This window comes from Lampris incognitus, chromosome 3, assembly GCF_029633865.1.
Source record: "Lampris incognitus isolate fLamInc1 chromosome 3, fLamInc1.hap2, whole genome shotgun sequence".
Taxonomy (NCBI): Eukaryota; Metazoa; Chordata; class Actinopteri; order Lampriformes; family Lampridae; genus Lampris; species Lampris incognitus.
In genome coordinates this window covers 12,362,065-12,382,121 of record NC_079213.1, presented here as the reverse complement: position 1 = coordinate 12,382,121, position 20,057 = coordinate 12,362,065, and the positions used below count along the sequence as shown (strand labels likewise).

Genomic DNA, 20,057 nt, shown 5'->3' with positions numbered 1-20,057 from the left:
GGATTTTAGTGTTAAAGAGGCTATATTCATGTCTTGTATGGCCATTGTAGCTTTGCTATGTAAGACTATTATAATAACAATCATTACATTTATATATCTATTATTAGTTTTTGGCTCTTTTACAGCCATCAATGCGCTTATATTTCTTTAGCTGTTGAAAAACGACATGTTTGGTATGCCATATATATACAACTGACTCATATAATGCAGGAGAGAACAAAATGAGTATTCACCATGGCAAACCCCACATCAGCTTTCTTCAGGGCAGGGCCGTCATTTGTACCATCCCCAGTCACTGCTACCACTTGTCTCTGTTCTGCCACTGTGCTGTCAATAATACCTGAAGAGGGAAATCGTCCATATTTAAAGCAAAAGTAAACCCATGGTAAAAAAATACAGTTGGGGAAGGTAATTAAGATATAAACTAATGATTCAGGCAAACTGATTGAAAATAAAGAGCTCATACAACAAAGATATTCATCTCTGAAAGTCAACTTTTAAGCAGAACTGATGATTTCAGGGACGCCATCGTTGAAACTATTTAACCACTCAAAGGAATTCCCCGGCTCGCTGGGATAAATTTCCTAGCATTGAGTAGGCTCTGCACACAATGAGTAAGACTTGATGCAATGGGATCACAGGTCATTGCATCAACTGTTTTTCACACCATTTTCCTGCACTAAAAGGACACTGTTAACATAATTCGTAATTGTTGCCTTCTGAGTCACTTCCCATTGCTTGTCTGCGGGAGCTGATTTTGGCTGACATGTTTTGTCTCTTCTGTATTTAAGAGTGACACCGGTGGAGTTTCTCAGCACTGAGCAGACATGATGGTGCAAGGCAACAGACAACTGAGCAGCCACTTATTGGCATTAGACCAGTGATACTAAAAACGCTCACAACTCTTATGAATGGATAAACATTGGTGGAAAGTTTTCTTACAGACTCAATATCACAAGCTGCAAAACCATGCATGTATTTACATTACATTTTTCTATCCCTTTAAAGGGACTGTACTAACTGCATCAATAAAGAAGTGAAATCAATATTCCATCCATAAAAGAGAAAAGCAATGAGGTACCTTTAACTAATGTGTGCTTGTCTGTTGGGGAGGAGCGAGCTAGTACTCGAAGCTTGGGCCAGAGCTTGTCTATACGTTCTTGTTCAATCTGGAACCATATTACAAAAAACAACATTAGAACACCACAAGACCTTTCACTGGATATTATGTGCTCTTTTCACATACTGCAAGTATGTCATGTGTGATCATCACCCTGTTTAAACATAGATAGCACAACAGTTCAATTCCAGAAACTCTTTAGTCCAAACATAGGTCAAAAACCAACAGAAAACCAATTTAAAACATGTCAATATCTCTGAGATAGGGACAGCAGCCTTTTGATTTTAGGGTATACATTAATTTTCCCAACTTTTCTTGTTAGTGTTCATCAAAATATTGATACACAGGAACTCTATGCCAGTATTGCCAACAAACACATTAATCTCAGTGCAATGTTGTTGATGCCCACCTCTCCTTTTTCGTTGCGTATCCTCCGGTTGAACTCTTTGCCTTCCAGGCAGAGGAAGTCATCTCCAGGCTGCAGGATACCGCACTTGGTGGCAATGGCTCGGGCTGTGTTGATGTTGTCCCCAGTGACCATTCGTACTGTGATACCAGCGCGCTGGCACTTCCTGATAGCCTCTGGGACCTGAGGGAAAGGGGCGAAGCGAATTAACAGGAAAACGTCTTTCAGACATATGCACACCCATAGCATTATATAACATTATGTAAGATGTTAACCCATTCAAAGAACTGTGTTTAGAATTGAGAGTTCTCAGCCCTCAAATTGTACAAAACACACAATCCCCCCCCCCTTTTCTCCCCAGTTGTATCCGGCCAATTACTCCACTCTTCTGAGCGGTCCCGGTCACTGCTCCACCCCCTCTGCCGATCCGGGGAGGGCTGCAGACTACCACATGCCTCCTCCGATACATGTGGAGTCACCAACCGCTTCTTTTCACCTGACAGTGAGGAGTTTCACCAGGGGGACGTACCAGAGGAGACACTAGTGCAGCGACCAGGACACATACCCACATCCGGCTTTCCACCCGCAGACATGGCCAATTGTGTCTGTAGGTATGCCCGACCAAGCTGGAGGTAACACGAGGATTTGAACCGGCGAGCCCCGTGTTGGTAGGCAACAGAATATGGCCTTCTTTTTTGACTAACTTCTATGATTTTACTCCATTTCATTGATATACGTACATTAACAAATGCTATACGAGTTACAGACCAAAATGTTACTTCGCACCTCTGTTCTCACAGGGTCTTCAATTCCCACTACACAGACGCAGGTAAGTCCAGTGAGGATATCATTCTCATTGTCCCAATCAGGGTCACCCTCTGAGGCAGGGAAGTCCCTGTAGGCTAGGCAGATGGTTCTCAGGCCCTCGGAGGCCATGGGCTCAATCACCTTCTTTACCATGTCATCTCTGTCCCGTGGCCGGAACACCTTAGACTCGCCACTGGCTGTAAGGATTTTATAGCACCTGGGAGTGGCAACAGAAAAAAGTGAAGAGGTATACGGAGGTGAGGGGAAAGTAGAGGAAAAAAAGTTGGAAGATATACAGGGCAAGAAACAAAATTAAAAAATGGAGATGTGTACATAAGGTTGGAGAAAGAAAGTGAGCAACAAATGGATAAAAAATGAAAAGGTAAAAAGAAAAATGGAGGGAAAATTTTAAAGAGGAAACGAGATGGGTAGAGGAGAAGACAGTGGCTGAGTGGTGAGCCACAGCGGTAAGGGCTCACTGAGCTGAGGCCTTCTGTGGGTTAAAAGGAAGCCTGCTTGGTTAAGAAGCTTACAGAGTTGTTACCGGCTCATTTTCTCAGCACCCTTTTTAAGACGCAAAGTAAGGGGCTTGGGTGGGATGCACTTGAACTACTTAGCTGCTTAAGCTGTTCCACACATCATTTACTGCAAAGCCTGGCCAAGTGGAACAATTATGAAACCTAGGGGGATAATTTATTTCTCTGAGTAGAATAATTTAATGATAATGCCTCCTCATATGTTCAGAATTAGTCATATTTCATGTACTAGTGCCTTGTGTCTTTTAAATATAACATTCAAAGCAAACCATGGTAGGTGTGACTGGCAGAAAACACCACCACTAGAAAAAAGTACATTAACAAATCTGATAGTGTCTTACTTCTTGAGGAGGATTTCAGATGCCCCTTTGCTGAACATACGGTAGCTGCCATCAGCGTTTTTCAGCACAGTACTCATGGACTTGCGGACAGAGTTGAAGGTATAGACTTTATAAAGCTTTTCCTCAGGGATCTCATTGCGAATGGCCTGATAGTCCCGCTTCAGGTCAGTGGCAAAGCCCAGCAAGGCACATTCGGTTTTGTTACCCACCTGCCTTGGGAGGCCTCCTTCTTTCTCTGGAGACTGGAGGGAAGAAATGGGAGAAAGAAACAGAGAAAAGGAGAAGTAGCAGTTAGGCACAGATATGTCTCATGAGATCCTTTTAATGTCAATTGTTTAACTTTAACACCAGACAAGTAGAATTCAGGTGGAGTCAACAATGGTTTGTTGAAAATGCTTTATGGGTGAGGATGCCTGTCTTTGCAGTAGATGGTATACAGTGTAATGGACTGGCTTCCTGTCGTTTAGGTCAAGAGTTATGCTTATGTTGCATCATAACTACCTTTACCCTTGTTAAATTAACACACCCAGACCCAAATGTTAGTTACTACTCTGCAATATTACTTAATACAGGACTCAGGAATATATCAGAGTCAAGCAGCAAGCACTTCTCATACTTACCATGATTTTAGTGGTGTAGGCGCAGTTGACGCCAATGCCCAGGATCAGAATGTCCAAGATGGAAGAAGGGATGCTCTCAGGCGAAGGGACTTTCTTGAAATGCTTGTCTGCGATGTAGGCCTGCACCACAGTCATACGGTTCATGGTAAGCGTGCCCGTCTTGTCCGAGCAGATGGCGGTGGCATTGCCCATTGTCTCACAGGCATCGAGGTGACGTACCAGGTTGTTGTCTTTCATCATTTTCTAAGGCAAGGAAATGGAGGACAATAAAGGCAAGACTTATGAAATTATCAGTTTGAAAAGCAGAACTCTGATACCATACTCATTTAAGCAGTTTTATGGAACAAATACAAGTTCTTCTCACTTCTCTCTGCCAAGAGCCCTTAAAAAAAGACTTGGAAGTGCTCTAACTACTTAAAAGTTCAAAAGTTGCAAGACTGAACTTAACAGCTTTTTAATTGGATAAAGGCTTCTGTTCTGCTCACCAACAGTTCCAACAGAGGGGATCATGACCTGGCTTTATGCTATCAGTTTAGTCGAGTCGCCGAGTCCCCAACAGCTGTGCTTGCTTGCTTTAATAGGCTAAAGTGTAAGCTGTTTGGCAATGTTAAGGGTCGCTTGATTGGAAGACTGTACCTTGACGGAGTAAGCCAGGGAGATGGTTACAGCCAGTGGCAGACCTTCGGGCACTGCCACAACCAAAACAGTGACACCAATGATGAAGAATTTGACAAAGAACTGGACATAAATGGGTGTACAATCCTTGACCCAAGGCAAGTTCTGGATCCAAAAGGTGTCAACAACAAAGAGAACCACCAAGATGATGACAGTGATGGCTGACATTACCAGACCTGATGGGAGAAAAGAGTATGGAAGAGAAGAGAATTTACAACCTAAAAGAAACCTGGAAGGCACCCCACTTGCTTAGTCAAACCCTAAAATATGTATGTCTGTGTTCAAGCACATTCGTTACATACACAATGTCAAGATAATGGCACGTGACTGAATAAACTAATGAACCAACAGCAGTGCTCACAGCCACTGTTGCCAGTTTGGGCAATGTCAGCAGTAAAATGACAAATTTCCTTTGTAACAAACAGATCATTTAAGTTAACCTTATAACAATGATGATTGCACTGATATCTGTTGCTGTCCCTTTTACAAACCTGCTTTGCCAATTTGAACAGCTAATTTGGTCAGCTTTCCCTGGAGAACAGACTTCTCTTTTTTTGGCAGGCTGGCCTTTTTCTTCTCCTCAGCATCAGCTCCCTCATCGCTGTTCAGAGGCTGCATTTCCATGGCAGCGCCATCCTGGGCTTTAGCTAGGAGTAGAAAACAAAAATGAGGATGGGAAGTTGGTTAAGTGGGATGGACTGACGATTACCGTGACTGATTGATAACTAAACTGTATTGGTGCCTAGCGAAGACAATGCTGATAGCATTTAAGTTATTTATATGAAACAACAATGTGTGCTAGGTCTTTATATTGGTTAAGATCAGTGAAGTGAAGAATAATGGGCAATACAAAGGTTTAAGGATCATATGGAGAGCACTGGCTTAGATCAAAATTATTTTTCCCCAGGACAGCCAGGAAGATTCAACTGAGTCAAACCAATAGAACAGGAGGACAAACACAACAAATTTGACTCAAACTAGTGACATCCAGTCCTGGTGTCAAGTAAAGCCTGCTGAGATGGGTACTTCTGCAAAACTTGACTGAAATTTGTATCTGGTTATGAAACTAACAAAACAAAGCCGAGGAAGTTCACATTGCACAGAGTTGTTTGCAGATTTTTCATTGTTTGCATAAGATTAAGTTTCCTTATTATCCCCTTGGGGAAATTCAATTACTGCAAATTAACCCATCCTAGTTGTGATCTGTGTAGCTAGGAGCAGTGGGCTGCCGCCTTCATGTAGCGCCCGGGGACCAACTCCAGTTCTTTTCCCATTGCCTTGGTCAGGGGCACAGACAGGAGTATAAACCCTAACATGCACGTTTCTTTTGATGGTGGGGGAAACTGGAGCACCCAGAGAAAACCCATCCTAGACCCCGGGGTTTGAACCCAGGACCGTCTTGCTGTGAGGCGACAGCGCTAACCACTGGGTCACCATGCCCAGGGAAAGAAGAAGATAAAGATTAGTTTAATTAGACTTTAGCCCATAGCTATTTCTTTAAGTTTAATATTTAGCAAGGAAATCACCTTGAACATGTTTTACATGTCTTGAGGGGGTATTTTGAAAAACACAACACAACACTGTCTTAAGTCAAAATAAATTCAATAAAAAATTACTTGCAAGGTGGCTTGAAAATTAAAAAAAGGGGGCTAACGCATGCACTTACTCTAAGCCACAAACATTTAATAGGACAACTTTTGTGGCTTAGATTAAGTGCAGGTGTTATCCCCCTCTTCTTCACTGATGATATACCAATAGCCCTGCACCTAAGTTGAAAGCTATTATTGAAAGGTTTATTATTTAAAGTTTTTACAAATGTTTGATATTTTTATTTATTTATACTGTTTTTATTTTTACTCTTTGACTTGACTCTTATTTGGTCTTACTCCTATTTTTGCCTTGTCTGGTTTTATTTCGTTGTAAAGCACTTTGTAACATTGTCTTAGAGAAGTGCTATATAAATAAAGTTACTATGTGATGTGTGTACAATTACTTTCCTTCAAGGTGGCTTGAAAGACATTTTTTTTAGCAAACCTTAACTATTTTCCGACATAAAAAACTTGTTTAAATGCCAGTGTAATTATGTCTGCAGTGATCCATCCTTGGTCCAAATTGTAATTAGCTGAAGCGTTGGGTAAAGGAATTACTGTATCCCCAAGTGAAGATTAAGAGAACAAGTTAACTGGCTGGCAGCTTTGGGATCTGAGGGATCAAGTTCTTCCTATCCAACTGCGTGAACAGTCATCAATTTAATTCCCATGAAGTTCTTCCACCTTGCTCCACCTCCCAGCCTCACTCCTAGACTTGACAGCAGTCCCAAACTCTCATCTGACCAGGTAACCTCGAAGGCATCAAGCCTTTGATGGCAAGCAGGCAGGCATGTGGAGTAGGACGAAAGCCAGTTGGCTGGCCAGCAGGGGTCGATTACCCGTGTGTCAGACGCCATGATAAAAATCATTAACTCTGGTGTGTACCTGTCTGCCATGAAAGCAACAGTTGCTACCAGGAATCTGTCAATACAACTCCATTGTTCAAAACTCTTACTTCATTTTACCAGTCACAGCACCATACATTTATTTGGCTCCTCTGGTCTCTTCTGGTCTTGTTCTTAAACTGGAAAGATAGACCCGGCCTGCCTATCCGGGTAAGCTTTGTTTACTATGGTATGGATTCTAACACAATACTCTGTGTGTGCTATGTATATGTGTCAGGGAGCAAAGGGACGTTACCACTGGGGTACTGCGGCTGCCATGGCTTGTTCTGCACTTACATGGCCCGTGTAATCTCAGTCTAAGGGATTACTGGTCATTCCTGGCAGGCAGAGGGAATTTGTCCACCAGGGACTAGTGCCAGGGTTGTGGTTGGAGGCCCATGCAACAATGATCATGGAGTCCCAACAGTACACTCAAACACATTACCAACTGGCTAGCCAACACTAAAAGGCTTCATTATTAACGGTTTTATAGTTGATTCTAAGAAGTTTAGGTCTGGGACATCACTAGAAATTTAATAGTGGGGCCTAGCGAGAGTTAAAGAAAGGGTGGGAAAGCAGATGTTCTGGCCCCAGAATTGTTGCACAGCTTTAATCTCTTCATCACTAATCGCTATAACTGGATTCAGCAGCACCTGCCGCTCAAAGCTGGATGTGCCAGGGAGGGACAGGAAGAGAGGGGAGAGGGGAAAGAGAATGGGCTGGACCAGACGGTACATCGGACAAAGACTGCCAGCATGAGGTACTAAAGTCACATGGAGACATGCATAAACATGCAAATTCTCCCTACTAGCTTTAACCATGGCAGCTTCAGTCCAAAACTAAATGAGTGAGGGACACTATTAATCACCACAACTAAGAGATCAAGGGAAACACTAAGCTGCAATTAAAAATGCTCCTGTATGTCTGTGTCCATGAAACTCACCTTTCTTGCGGTTTTCCACAGCTCCATCTTGCTTCTTATCTGAGGAGAAAAAGCACCATGGATAGAAAGATGGTCAGTAACTTATGGCTGGCAGTCTACAGTGGCTCTATACCACTGACCACCATCATGAAATATTCTCCAATTATGTTAACTGGCTGTGATTTGGCTCCTGGAATTGTAATAAGGCAATAAACATCAGGGCCAACTCTGATTTAATAGCATGTAAGCAGGCTTTTTTATAATAATTTTGCATTTGCACTTCTTCATAACATATTTCAAATCTAGACATCTAACAGAAAGACATGGGAGCTGCCACGTTAAAAACCAGTTGTTGCTATGATTAATATGTGTGACCTTTATGGTCCAGTCATGGTAGAGCATGATTTTAGTCACCAAGAAGTGGCCCCTAAATTTTCAGTGAGAATGTGAGACAAAACAAGCCTCCCTGGTAAAGTTAGATATGTGGAACTCATCCAAAATAACCGTCTAGAAATAACAGCAGTGACTATACGCTCAGCCCTGAACCTTGACCCTGCTACTGCACTCCCCCAGTAACCTGCTATTCCTCTTAGCTTTACTCTCAAACCTCTGTCCCTGGTGAGTTTGAGGCTGCAGCCACTGACTCTACCTGCATATGCTTAACCCTCTCTACTTCCAGCATCTACAACACAAACACTCATTTAGAGAGGTTACATGCTTTGAAACACATAATTAGAGTGAGCAGAGAGAAGTTGTTGCTGTGAAGACATTTATGCCTCTGGTGTGGATCAGTCAATACGAACAGAAATGCCAGAATAAACAATGACAGTGAAACCCACTTTTCTTCTGCTTCTTCTTCTCTTCTTTTTCCTTTTTCTTCTCCTCTTCATCCTCATCCTCATCCTCACCACTCCCAAGTAAGGTAAAAATGATTCCAGTTTGAGAGTTGACACCCACGGCAGTTACCAGCATTTTCCCTGAGCCCTCCATTACATGGGTGCCTGCAAACAGAGGAAGGAGATTAAAACAACTGCCAGTTGGGGGGAGAGAAACAGATGCCTTGCTAAATACTATGCTACATATTCCAGGTGTTAACACTTAGCTAATACACTGTTTTAATGTCTAAATATCTCCCTCACTATTTATCTTAAGCCTTAACAACTATGCTGCCAAGATTACCTATTCCATGTTTTTCTTCATACTGACTTTGGCAGCGATTTCAACCCCACCCAAAAATGGCTTCCCACCTTATTTACTGCCATGAGTTTTTCCCCATTATAAAACATTTTGGTGCAGACTGAATGTTGGATTAAGAGTCCTCTGCTTGCTGAAGCCTGGTTTAAGAAGCAGGCTTCTGAATGGCATGCTCAGCTGAACACAAGGAGCAGCAAGATAAATAGTAGCTTTCAAGGTGGGAAATACAAAAGTACTGATTTGTTAATGAGTCAGAAGAGAAAAACACTTGTCTTAGATGCAAACACAGTCTCAACCTTTGATTAACAGCCTTTAATCAAAAGCCAACCATCAGTCCCAGTGAATTAATGAAAAACTGAGACGGCCACAATAGGCTCTCTCCACAGTTAGATATCCTTCTCTTTCCATCCCTCTCAGAAAAAGCCAAGAACACAAGACAGAGAAAACATACAAGCAACAGACATCAAGCGAGAGGGCGGGAGGGGGAGGGAGAGAGAGAGAGTGAGAGAGAGAGAGAGAGTGTGTGTGGGGGGGGGGGGGGGTAAGAGCAAGAGACGAAGAGTCTTATGAAGAGTTCCCCCATGCCTGTGTTAATTAGAGGATGCTTTCCTCCCTTCATTCTTGAGGGACTTAGGATGAGAATAGCCTGAACTAAGGGAGACAATAAAGCAGTACTGGTGCTGTTATGTATGTGTGTGTACACACACACACACACACACACACACACACACACACACACACACACACACACACACACACACACACACACACACACACACACACACACACACACACGATGTCTCCCTCCTGGAGGTGTGCCAATATAAAGCTGGTGGAGCGAAACAAGAGCCACGCCACCTAAATCCGTGTGCAGTTCCTCTGGGGAACTGAGGGGGGCCATGAAGACGAAACCATTTGATCAAAGGATCAACTTGCTTTCATAAAATAGGATTAGGGACAAAACAAGCAGTCGTCCTTCCCTCTTAGAGAACAGAAATACCGAGATCAAGAGAGGGCTCGAGTGGAGGGGAGTTTTTAAGTGCTGCCTAGAATTGACTTCAGAGGCCTAAATGTTAGAACCTCCAATGTCCACAGAATGCAAAAAGTCTAGTTATCATGTTCCCATTTGTCACTGACGAATTCAATATCTACTCTATACGTAGAGATCCTTTCAATGCACGGTCACTTGATCAACAACATATTTTACGAATGTTGTTCTGCAAAGAAAGGTTTATTAGGGTCTAATTCAGGGCTTACTGCATCTCTCCCAATATGTTGAGGGCTACAGAGACCATGTACACTGGTGCAAGAGCCAAGGTGGTGACCCCATTTGTTAACAGCAAGGAGTTTGACATTCTAGCAGGGGTGCTGCAGGGGGACACCCTTGCCCCCTTCCTCTTCATGATAGCCTGCCTGAGTGCGTAGTCCAGCTCTATCAGTGGAAGGGAACAGGAACTCGGCTTCACTATCTCACCCAAGAGGTCAAGACGAGTTCCTGCTGTGGTCCTCACGGACTTGGACTTCATGGTCGATATCAGCCTACTGTCTGACAGTGTGGAGCAGCCACAGAAACTCTTGGAAAGAATGGAGGCAGAGTGTGCCAAGGTTGACCTTGGGCTAAATGCCAAGAAACCGAGGCGATCACGTCTAACATCCACCTCTCAGAACATCAGAAGTTATTGCCCTGAAAGAATTTAGTGTTGATGAGCATAAAAGTGAAGAAAGAGCTCGCCTGGAAGGCCCTGTATGGCTTGGGAAGGACATGGAACGCCAACCTCCCCCAAGATAACAAACTCGGCTTCTTCTCGTAAACGGTAGAGTCCTTTCTGCTGTACGGGTGTGAAAGCTGGACCCGGAAATCTACAATACAGAAGTCTCTGGATGGCTGCTACACCCAAATGTTGTGTGCAGTCCTCAACATCGGGCAGGATGTGCACTTAACTAATGATAGACTGTATGGGAGGCTACCAAGGGCCAGTAACAAAATAGGAGACAGGAAAATTAGGCTTGCCAATCACTGCCAAAGGCATCATGAGCTCCCAGCCAGCAAAGTTTTGCTGTGGCGCCAACACATGGAAGCTGATCAAGAGGATGTCCTATGGCAACATACATGGACGTACTAAAGAGGGACACAAGGGCGAGAAGTGCTGGCAAGCTTGTCAGAGGCATGCAGGATCAAAATGACTGGAAACACCAGCAGAGGGCTCATTTGAGGAAGACCTGAAGGTTTTAAAGAATATATTGTGTTAAATGGGAGCTGTAAGTTACCTGACAACAGCATGGGATCTTTTTCCTGTGTTTTTTTGACATGGTCTGACTCCCCTGTGAGAGAGCTTTCGTCAATCTTCAGATCATTGCCTTGGATGAGGACACCATCGGCAGGTAAGAGGTCGCCTGGAATGCACATGAGGAGAAAACAGGGGCTTATAGCAGCAAGACAGAAAATATAATTTTTTTTTGGTGATCCTAATGCTTAAAATGTTTGACCACAGAAGTGCAGAACTACAAAACTACCACACTTCATAAACTGAATAAGCACATTGCATTTCATCTTACCATATTTGACTTGTGCAATGTCGCCCACCACTATCTCGGCAACGGGGATCTGGATGACTTGTCCACCACGGACCACAGTAAACTTCTGCTCCTGTTCAATGCGGCTCTGGAGGCCTCTAAATTGCTTCTCTTTGCTCCAGTCATTGAAAGCTGTCACAAGCACCACACAAATAACGGACAGTAGGATGGCAGCACCTTCAATCCAGCCTGCCTCTGCCTCATTCTCATCCTCCATGCTTCCAGCTGCCTTTCCACAGTCTGCAGGGAAAAAAAAAAAAAAAAGAATCACATCTTGACCACAGATCTAGTGTGATGAATGTTAAGAAGTTTGCCAACATCTTTCATAAACAGAACAAAGTCTTCCCCATCAATCCTTACTTTACAGCAAGCTATAAAAAAACAGAACAAGTTATAAAGAACAAGTTATAAAGCGTACTCTATTCTATTTTGTTATTGAAAGGAAGCTAGGCTGTATTTATGATGAAGATAAAATCAAATTTGTTTTGGAAATATATTTATCTTGAAAAGACCTTGAAAAAGGAGTGCACAAGAAAGATAACTTTGAAGACAGTGTTTTAATATCCATTAATGGTGCAATAATGCAACAAGGACAATTAAATATATAGATGAAATGTTGGTACTTACGTTCTCTTTCGGCATCTGGAGGTTTGTAAAAAGAAAGGCCTAACGAAACTATGGCTGCCACCTCTAGGATAATCAGCGTTACATCTTGTAATGCTTCCCACACTAACTGGAGAAATGTTTTTGGCTTTTTAGGAGGTATAAAATTCTGCCCAAATGCTGTTTTCCGCTTCTCAATGTCTGCAGGCTGTCCGCTTAGACCTGGGGGAGGGAGAGAGAGGTGGGGAGTGGGGGGTGTAGAGATGAGAATGAATTCATGCATCACTCAACATTTTAACTCCATCTTGGGATTAAATGTTAGACTGCAAATCATATCCTTTCACGCCACTAACAATTCTAATTAGGATAAAGCCTAAAGCTAGGCATACAGAGTGCAGTTGGATGCAGTGATGTGGACATTTGGTCAACAGGAATGGGGAGCTTGTCTCATAAAATCACCTCTAACTAAAAAGGTCAGTGAGCTGCACCCCTGTCACCGTGCTTGCTAAAAAAAAACATGATCTCAAAAAGGGCATCAGAATTTCTGACAGTCAACAATGCCGCAAAGCCTGACAACCACAATACACAATCTGTAGGCATGTCAAACATTTTGACCTGTTATAGAATCAAGTATGTAAAGGGGACATAAGGATATCAGCGAATTAAGACCTTGTGACATACATTTCAGTTGGAGGATAGGAGTAGTTAACTGAAGAGGGAGCATTAATGTTAACCCCTCATGTCTCCACATATATACTCCCACTACACTTTCATCTTATTCACAGATTACTTGTCAAGCCAGCCACGGACCCATTTATCCATGTGCACATGACGCATTCTGCAGCCGCCCATTGAAATGCCTCCGCATTCAAGGCAAAGTCATATATTCAAAAGGGCCTTTGCACATTTGATGATGCGCGACAGCTTTTCAGCCCTATTCATGCCGACTGACTGTGTGTGGGTGGCTGAGCAGGCTGGACTGAAGTGGACTTGTGTCTGTGTATGTGTGTGTGGACTGCAGAGGCAGGAAGCTGAGAGGAGATGGAGCAGAAATAGGGGCCAGGGGAGAGTGACTGTGTGAAACTGCTGCTGACAGGCAGATGGGCGATGGCGGAGCAGTGAGGGAGACAGGCCTGTGGAGTGTTGTAGGGGACATACACTAATGAAGAGTGGAGCTACTGAAGGCTAGAGGGGATCTGTGCTGAGAATGGCATCGTCTTAATGGGGAAAAGGATCAGGAGAGCCAGACAAACATGCACACACACACACACACACACACACATACACACATGCACACACGAGCTAGAGCCAGGGGGAACAATTACAATCATGCCACCACATGTGGGTGATGAGTCTATGTTGCAGTGCCTTGAGGTGACATAAAGGAGAGCAGGACGGCATTCACCTACCTAGAGGACCATTCTCAATTTCATTCTCTGCTCAGAAAAATTGTCAAAATCCACTACTTAATGGTTGAGGCTGGAGAAAACTTTTTGTAATGGTGACTGGGAGAGTTTGTTCAAATTAAAGACTGAGTAGGAACTGTTCCATTAGTTCTGAGTAGAACATGTTGATGATGGAATTACTGATCTGTTTAACTAAATTGAGTTACCTATCTGCCAACACTGCAATATTTTTGCTGTTCCTTCATCTCTATTACTCTATTCATTTTGTTAATAAATACCTCGCATTTCAACACCATCCTGTTTCATGCTTTGCACTTAATCAGTGTGTGATAAAAAATATTGCATCTTTCATGCTCTTTGTAATTGACTATTGTAATACCAAGAAAACTATGCCTGAAAAAATATGGGGAGCTTAGGTAGTGCAGATGACTTATATGCTAGCACCCGAACTCTGAGGTTCATGGTATGAACCCTAGTGTTGCCTCCACTCAGTGGTGTACTGGCCATCAGGCATACTGGGAAAAATCTCAGTGGGCCGCCGCATTGGTGCGCCAGTGGACCATCAAGAAAAAATCCACACAGGCCCTGTGTGGCTGTCATTCGGGGTGCGCATGAGAGCGTGCTGCGTGCGTGTTCCAGGGCTGGGTTCACTGGCCAGTCATAACCAAGTTAGTTAACGCGCGTTAACATTCTAGCCTAAAGCAAAAGTAGCATGCAGCAGTGAGACGGCTAATGAAAACCATTGACAAGAAAATGTCAAAAAAGTAAAGGAGGGGCCGAAAAAATGAAGAGGACAAAAAGAAGGAGGCATTAGGGGCACATGCTTCCAAATGTAAACAAGCACAAAACTGGCCAGACCCACAGCACACCTGTGCTGCGCGTGTAGGTGGAGCAAGGCTGTGTTCAATGAGAAAGGTGGGGGACCAGCAAGTGGCAATCACATTCCAGGGATTAGTCATATCCTAAAAGTGTCATGAGTAAAACTAGGCTAACTATATAGCTAGCTAGCTTTGGCATGTCCTCACCACTAATGTTTTTTTGTTGTCCTCCGTGTGTCCATACATCAGTTGTGAGCGCATCCTACTAAATGTCCCTCTCAAGTCTTTGCAACACATAGCAGCAGCTGCGCGTGCGCCATGAAAAAAAAAAAAACCCGACATACTATTTGGGATATCAACATCCTCAAGTGGCCAGCAATGCTATGTAAGAGGAGCAGACTGAAGTGGTAAGATGGATGTTAAATTATAGGCAAGGCTACATGTTCAGTTAAAACTGCTGTAACTTGTGGTTACAAAACGACCCCACTGATACTACTTGTTACTATTTAAGCCATGCTGATGGCGTGTTACAATAGAGGTCCGTGCCAACTGAAATATGTCCTGGAATAGACATACGCTACTTTCCATTGCAAAAGCCTTTGAATACATTCAGAATCACCTGTCAACAATAAAAGACTATATCATTACCAGCAAGGACTAAGGTGCGAAATCTAGTGGTCTATGTCCTGTAATTACAACTGTAACTGACTGTCGTATATAATCATTCTCACTGACTCGCCCCCCAGTCCCAGTGGATAAGTCCAGGGCTGAATTTCTTTCCCAGTATACCCCCGTCTCCACTTCAGCTGGCTGTTGCAGGGAGCACAACTGAAGCTATCCCTGGGTGTGGAGTTTGTAAGATTAATGTGTCCCCACAGTTGTAATTAGGGATTCCTACAGGTGATGGGGGTACCTGTAAAGCTGCGGGGGAATCTGGGGGAAAAAGCAGGCGCCTCCGTACACGTTTCATTCCCCTGGAGAAACCTGCAGGTGGCAGGTGAACATAAGCGGTGACTGGCTCCACGTATATTAGAGAGCGCATGCACAAATTTACACCCTCCCCAACTGCTATATGGGCTATGCAATGCAGGGACCTTAGGAGAATAGGGAATTGGACATACCACCAAACTGAGACGAGAAAGGGGACAAATTCCCTGCCTTAGTTGTACTTCTACTTTAGAATAATTAACTCATATGTTGAGAAAAGAAAGAAAAAAGATGGAACCATGATTAAAGAAAAACTCCTACCCATATTACTAAAACAAGATACGTTTTGTCGCTTTGCAGGTCTACAGCACTTTCCATGTTCTAGAAATGTCATTGGTTCAGAGCTAGCTCTTGACGCTTATCAACTCCTGTCTCTTGCCCAGTTTTTGCACCATACACTAAAATGATCAAACAGAAATCCTTCAAAAGCAATTCTGACCAAACATATTAAACCTATATTAAGACGTAACTACATCTTCCTTCAACCCGAGGCATATGGCTAAGTGGTGTTGAGGGCAAACACTAGAATAAGCCTTTCTCATGGAGGTGTGTGCAGGCTACTGATGACTCACCAACATAGCTCCATGAGCTAGGGGGCTTATTCTATGTGGCAGCCTTGTGCCTCTCCCTACCTGTCTCTCACCGTCTACTTTGATTCTCTATGCTCCTAATGAAAACGTGCTGACAGCTAATACCCCATTCAATTTTCCACTGCATTTTACCTTTGCATTAGTGCAATAAATATAAGTGACAGAGGAAAATTAACACAGGCCTCCTGCCACTGGGCACAAACAGAAAATAGGTTGGCCCTGGCCTCTCACATCACTTTAGCACTGCAAGACCATCTCGAGTCAAACGGCTAATCATTAGCCGTTTAATTTCGATGCTTGTCTCCAGCTGACCTCTCCAGGCACTGTAATCTCTGGCACCTGTGAGTGTGTGTGTGTGTGTGTGTGTGTGTGTGTGTGTGTGTGTGTGTGTGTGTGTGTGTGCGTGTGTGTGTGTGTCAGGATGGAGTGGGGTCAAGGTAAATCTTTTGCACTGGAGGTGGACTTGGTCACAATGAAATGATTTACAGCTTGTTTTCATCCATCTGCACACAAGTCCCAGCAGTACTTGCTATCTGGTCTGTACAATTACACAAGAACCTATACTACAGGAACGTTTTACTTCTAGAAAATATCGGATATACAAAAATTTTTTGGAACTTTGAATAAAAATATCATGGTGAAAAAAAAGGTTCAAAATAATGTGATTTTTCCTTCAATAACTAGGGTTGATGCAGTTGTATTTGGATTTTTATTTGGGCCATCTTACTAAAGAGTATATCCTGCTCAGTTTTCGTCAGCACTTTCATATAAGCATGTAATTTCAGCAGCCAGAGAGCTGAGATCATATTAGAATAAATTGCCAGGTAATTAGATATGCCGTAACCACAAATGCACTGTGGGACTATGAAGAATCTGTACTTGCTGGGGGGGCCTTTAGTGCATTCACTAATTCACTTAGAGAACATCTTGGTGCAAAAGGTATTTTAATCAGTCTTAGCTGGATGCAAAAATATATTGTAATGCACTCACACAGTGTAAATCATTTCCAGGTCAAGCTCCTCTGGGAACATTTTGGCACATGTATATATGGAAGACTACAGTGATTATGTGGTCAAACAAATCTCAAGACTTAGCTGAAATCTAGTTGTGTTAACTATGTTAAATTTACAGGCTTACTTAAATTATGACCTAACTCGGATTTAGGTAATCGGACTATTACATTACAGTGATAGTCTGTAGAGTACAGTCTGTAGAGTAAAAGTATTTACATTAACATTGCTGCAGAGTATTACCATGATTATATTAAATTAAGATTGCAAGAACGCAGGTAAACATACCCACTGGTTGGCAACTGAGAGCGAGTGAGCAAATAAGTGGTATCTTCCTTCTTTCAAGGGACAACGGCTTGGTTTTGATGAACTAACAAGAGATGAATGAAAGAAAAGTCCAATCTGGAAAAAGGGGTATGGTTTCTTAAGGACTGTGTGAAAAAGAATAAGGAACAAGTTGTTCCTTCAAATAATGGTTTTAGATCTGGAGATTACAACAGGTAAAAATCAACCTGCAAGCATAAGCTTCACAGGGATTCTGCTGCAAGCCAGGCCTGGCCATCTGCTGTCTCTGCTCCCTGGCAAAAGCCCTTGTAACATCATCATTTTGAATTCAGACATGAAGCCAAGGCGTGCCAGCCCAGTAAATTACATGAAGAAAAGTATCATTTAACTGTCTGAACCTTCCTATTCAATTGGGAGGTTGTTAATAGCTGGGATGACTGATGCTGGGAGCCTGTCAGCTTCGTGAATTGCAGTGCAACAGTGGATGTGTCTCGGCCCACAACTGATTGGATCAATAGGCTGGAACACAAATATTTGACTACACTAAAATAGCAATCAACAGGGAATAAGTGTAAGAAGGAAAATAGGGGGACACTGCCAATATTATTGATGCAAAGTGGCCTCGCCCATTTTATAAGTCCCTCATTATGCAAGGGAAAACATAATCATTGTGAGTAGCAAGAAAGAAGGATACAGTGGACGTACAGAACGTGGCCGATGTTAATGCCAGCGTGAGTGACATTTAGCCTAATGCAAATAGGCCATTACTCTTGAGTCTTGGATTCGGAAAAGTAGTTTAAAAATAGAGCGATACAACATCGGGGCACCGTTGCACCAGTGAAGTAAAACTTCTTTGGAGGGGGGGAAAAAAAAAGAAGTTGGAAATGTTTGAGGATTAGAAAAGGATTGGCTTAAGGGGTTAGAGAAATGACCAACCAACTAATTAGAAATCCCTTTTCAATTGTCAGGCTCCTGTAATCTTAAATGACGGCTTAATTTCCCAAGCCAACAGCGAATGAGCCGATTGAAAGCACAAGTGTCAAAAACTCAGTGGCCGCATACCAAGTGGAAGGGCGCCCACAGAGAGGGGAAACAAATGCAAACCTACTCTCTCTTATCTGGGTGGTACACTTGCTAACAGCCATGTAGGACTTGAAGAGTTGTGTAAACTTAGTGATAGTAAATTGCAGGCAGCTTCCTTGGAGTGCCATTTATTCCTTAGCAATATGTGCTTTTAAAAGACATTTTTATGCAGGCATCTTCAAAATATTTAGTATTTGTTTGGTTCTTGAAAAACACTGACTAATTTTTGCAGGATGAAAACATGCTTATTAAAATGCCTGTAATGAGTGAGACAAGCTGTTACTTTTTACACTGCTTCCAATAAACTCGCCTTAATTACTCAGAAATAAATAGTATTCAATGCATTGTTAAATACTCGTCTGTGCTTTGAAACATATGGCCATACATTTACTAATACTCCAAATCAAATGCATGTTAATAGTGTTAACACTGACCATACTCATAATCCTGACAAGCTAGCAGGCCTGGCCCAACCACATACTTCTGCTGTGAAAAATAGGCAGGAGAGGACAAGTATGCTCACTGACGACCTGAGACATCTTATCTCATTCATTCCCAAAATATGAGAGGACTGTCATCTCATCCACTTGACACATCCACTTGAATCATGCATGTTTAGACAGCTCTCCCTCTCTGAACTGGCAAAATTTTACTCAACAATTCCCCCATTCAGTTCAGAGACAATGGCCTATTTCGCTCGTAGGTACTGAAAGCAGCAGAGGCATGGCATTCAACACAAGGCATGGTATACCTGATGGTATTACAAAACGTTATGTGGAATAAAATAAACAATTAATGAATTAATGACTCTTGCACAGCTCGAGCACAGCTCTGAGTTTCTGGACTGCCTGGTGTGTATATATATATATATATATATATATATATATATATATATATATATGGGTTTTTTTTCCACATTCCATTTCCATTTTGACAAAGCCCAGGCATTTCACTTGCTCTGAGACGGCACACACAGAGGACTGTTGCTGCTACAGTGGATATGCGGTGCCGTTTTAATCTGGGATCAAACTGAAATCCCCTCCCCCATGGGTTCAATCAAGGTCACACCAGCGATTAGGCAGACCGTCTATAGAGGGAGGGAGAGACAGACAGTGTGAGAAAGTGAGGGCAAAAGTAAGAGAAAGACACTGAGCGGCTGGAAGGTATCACAGCTCATATGAGGGGCTAATGTAATGGCAGTTTCCTATTGGCCTGGACACGTCAAGCGAGAGGTCAAGAGGGACTCCAAATAAAAACAGAGCAAAGATGTAAAAGGAAAGCAAGTTATGGAAATGAGGTGGTTTCATCTATGACTGCCAAGCAAGCACAGTAATAACATGTTATGCTAGCATGCTAAAGCTGCTTCCAATAACCCAAAATGAGCTGCACAGGTAGGCTTACAAAGCAATTGGAGGTGTGATCATCAACAGGTATAACACCCAGAATTAATGAGGCCACATGTTCACTGCTCCCATCTGTCCCAAGGACATAGCAAATAGGTATCAAAGTATGCTTTAGCAGTGAAAGCATGGCTCAGAATAGAGCTTTTCCCAAGGAAGAGCTCAAGCTCGTCCATGCTCCTACTCAACCATGTTCGAGTCATTACT

The 20,057-nt window shown here is 42.9% G+C and overlaps 1 protein-coding gene across 5 annotated transcripts in view; it reads right to left on the bottom strand.

Moving 5' to 3' along the window:
- The window catches only part of atp2b1a (ATPase plasma membrane Ca2+ transporting 1a), a 45,124-nt gene that overhangs the window by 13,483 nt on the left and 11,584 nt on the right, over positions 1-20,057 (bottom strand). For all 5 annotated transcript variants that reach the window (XM_056277375.1, XM_056277377.1, XM_056277378.1 and 2 more), the window contains exons 3-15: positions 12,296-12,493; positions 11,651-11,908; positions 11,363-11,488; positions 8,740-8,901; positions 7,922-7,960; positions 4,997-5,152; positions 4,467-4,681; positions 3,831-4,073; positions 3,211-3,452; positions 2,313-2,550; positions 1,530-1,709; positions 1,082-1,169; positions 234-340 (exon numbers count right to left, since the gene is read on the bottom strand). In XM_056277375.1, coding sequence (XP_056133350.1) covers positions 234-340; positions 1,082-1,169; positions 1,530-1,709; positions 2,313-2,550; positions 3,211-3,452; positions 3,831-4,073; positions 4,467-4,681; positions 4,997-5,152; positions 7,922-7,960; positions 8,740-8,901; positions 11,363-11,488; positions 11,651-11,908; positions 12,296-12,493 — 2,252 coding nt within the window. The remainder of the gene's footprint in view (positions 1-233; positions 341-1,081; positions 1,170-1,529; positions 1,710-2,312; positions 2,551-3,210; positions 3,453-3,830; positions 4,074-4,466; positions 4,682-4,996; positions 5,153-7,921; positions 7,961-8,739; positions 8,902-11,362; positions 11,489-11,650; positions 11,909-12,295; positions 12,494-20,057) is intronic.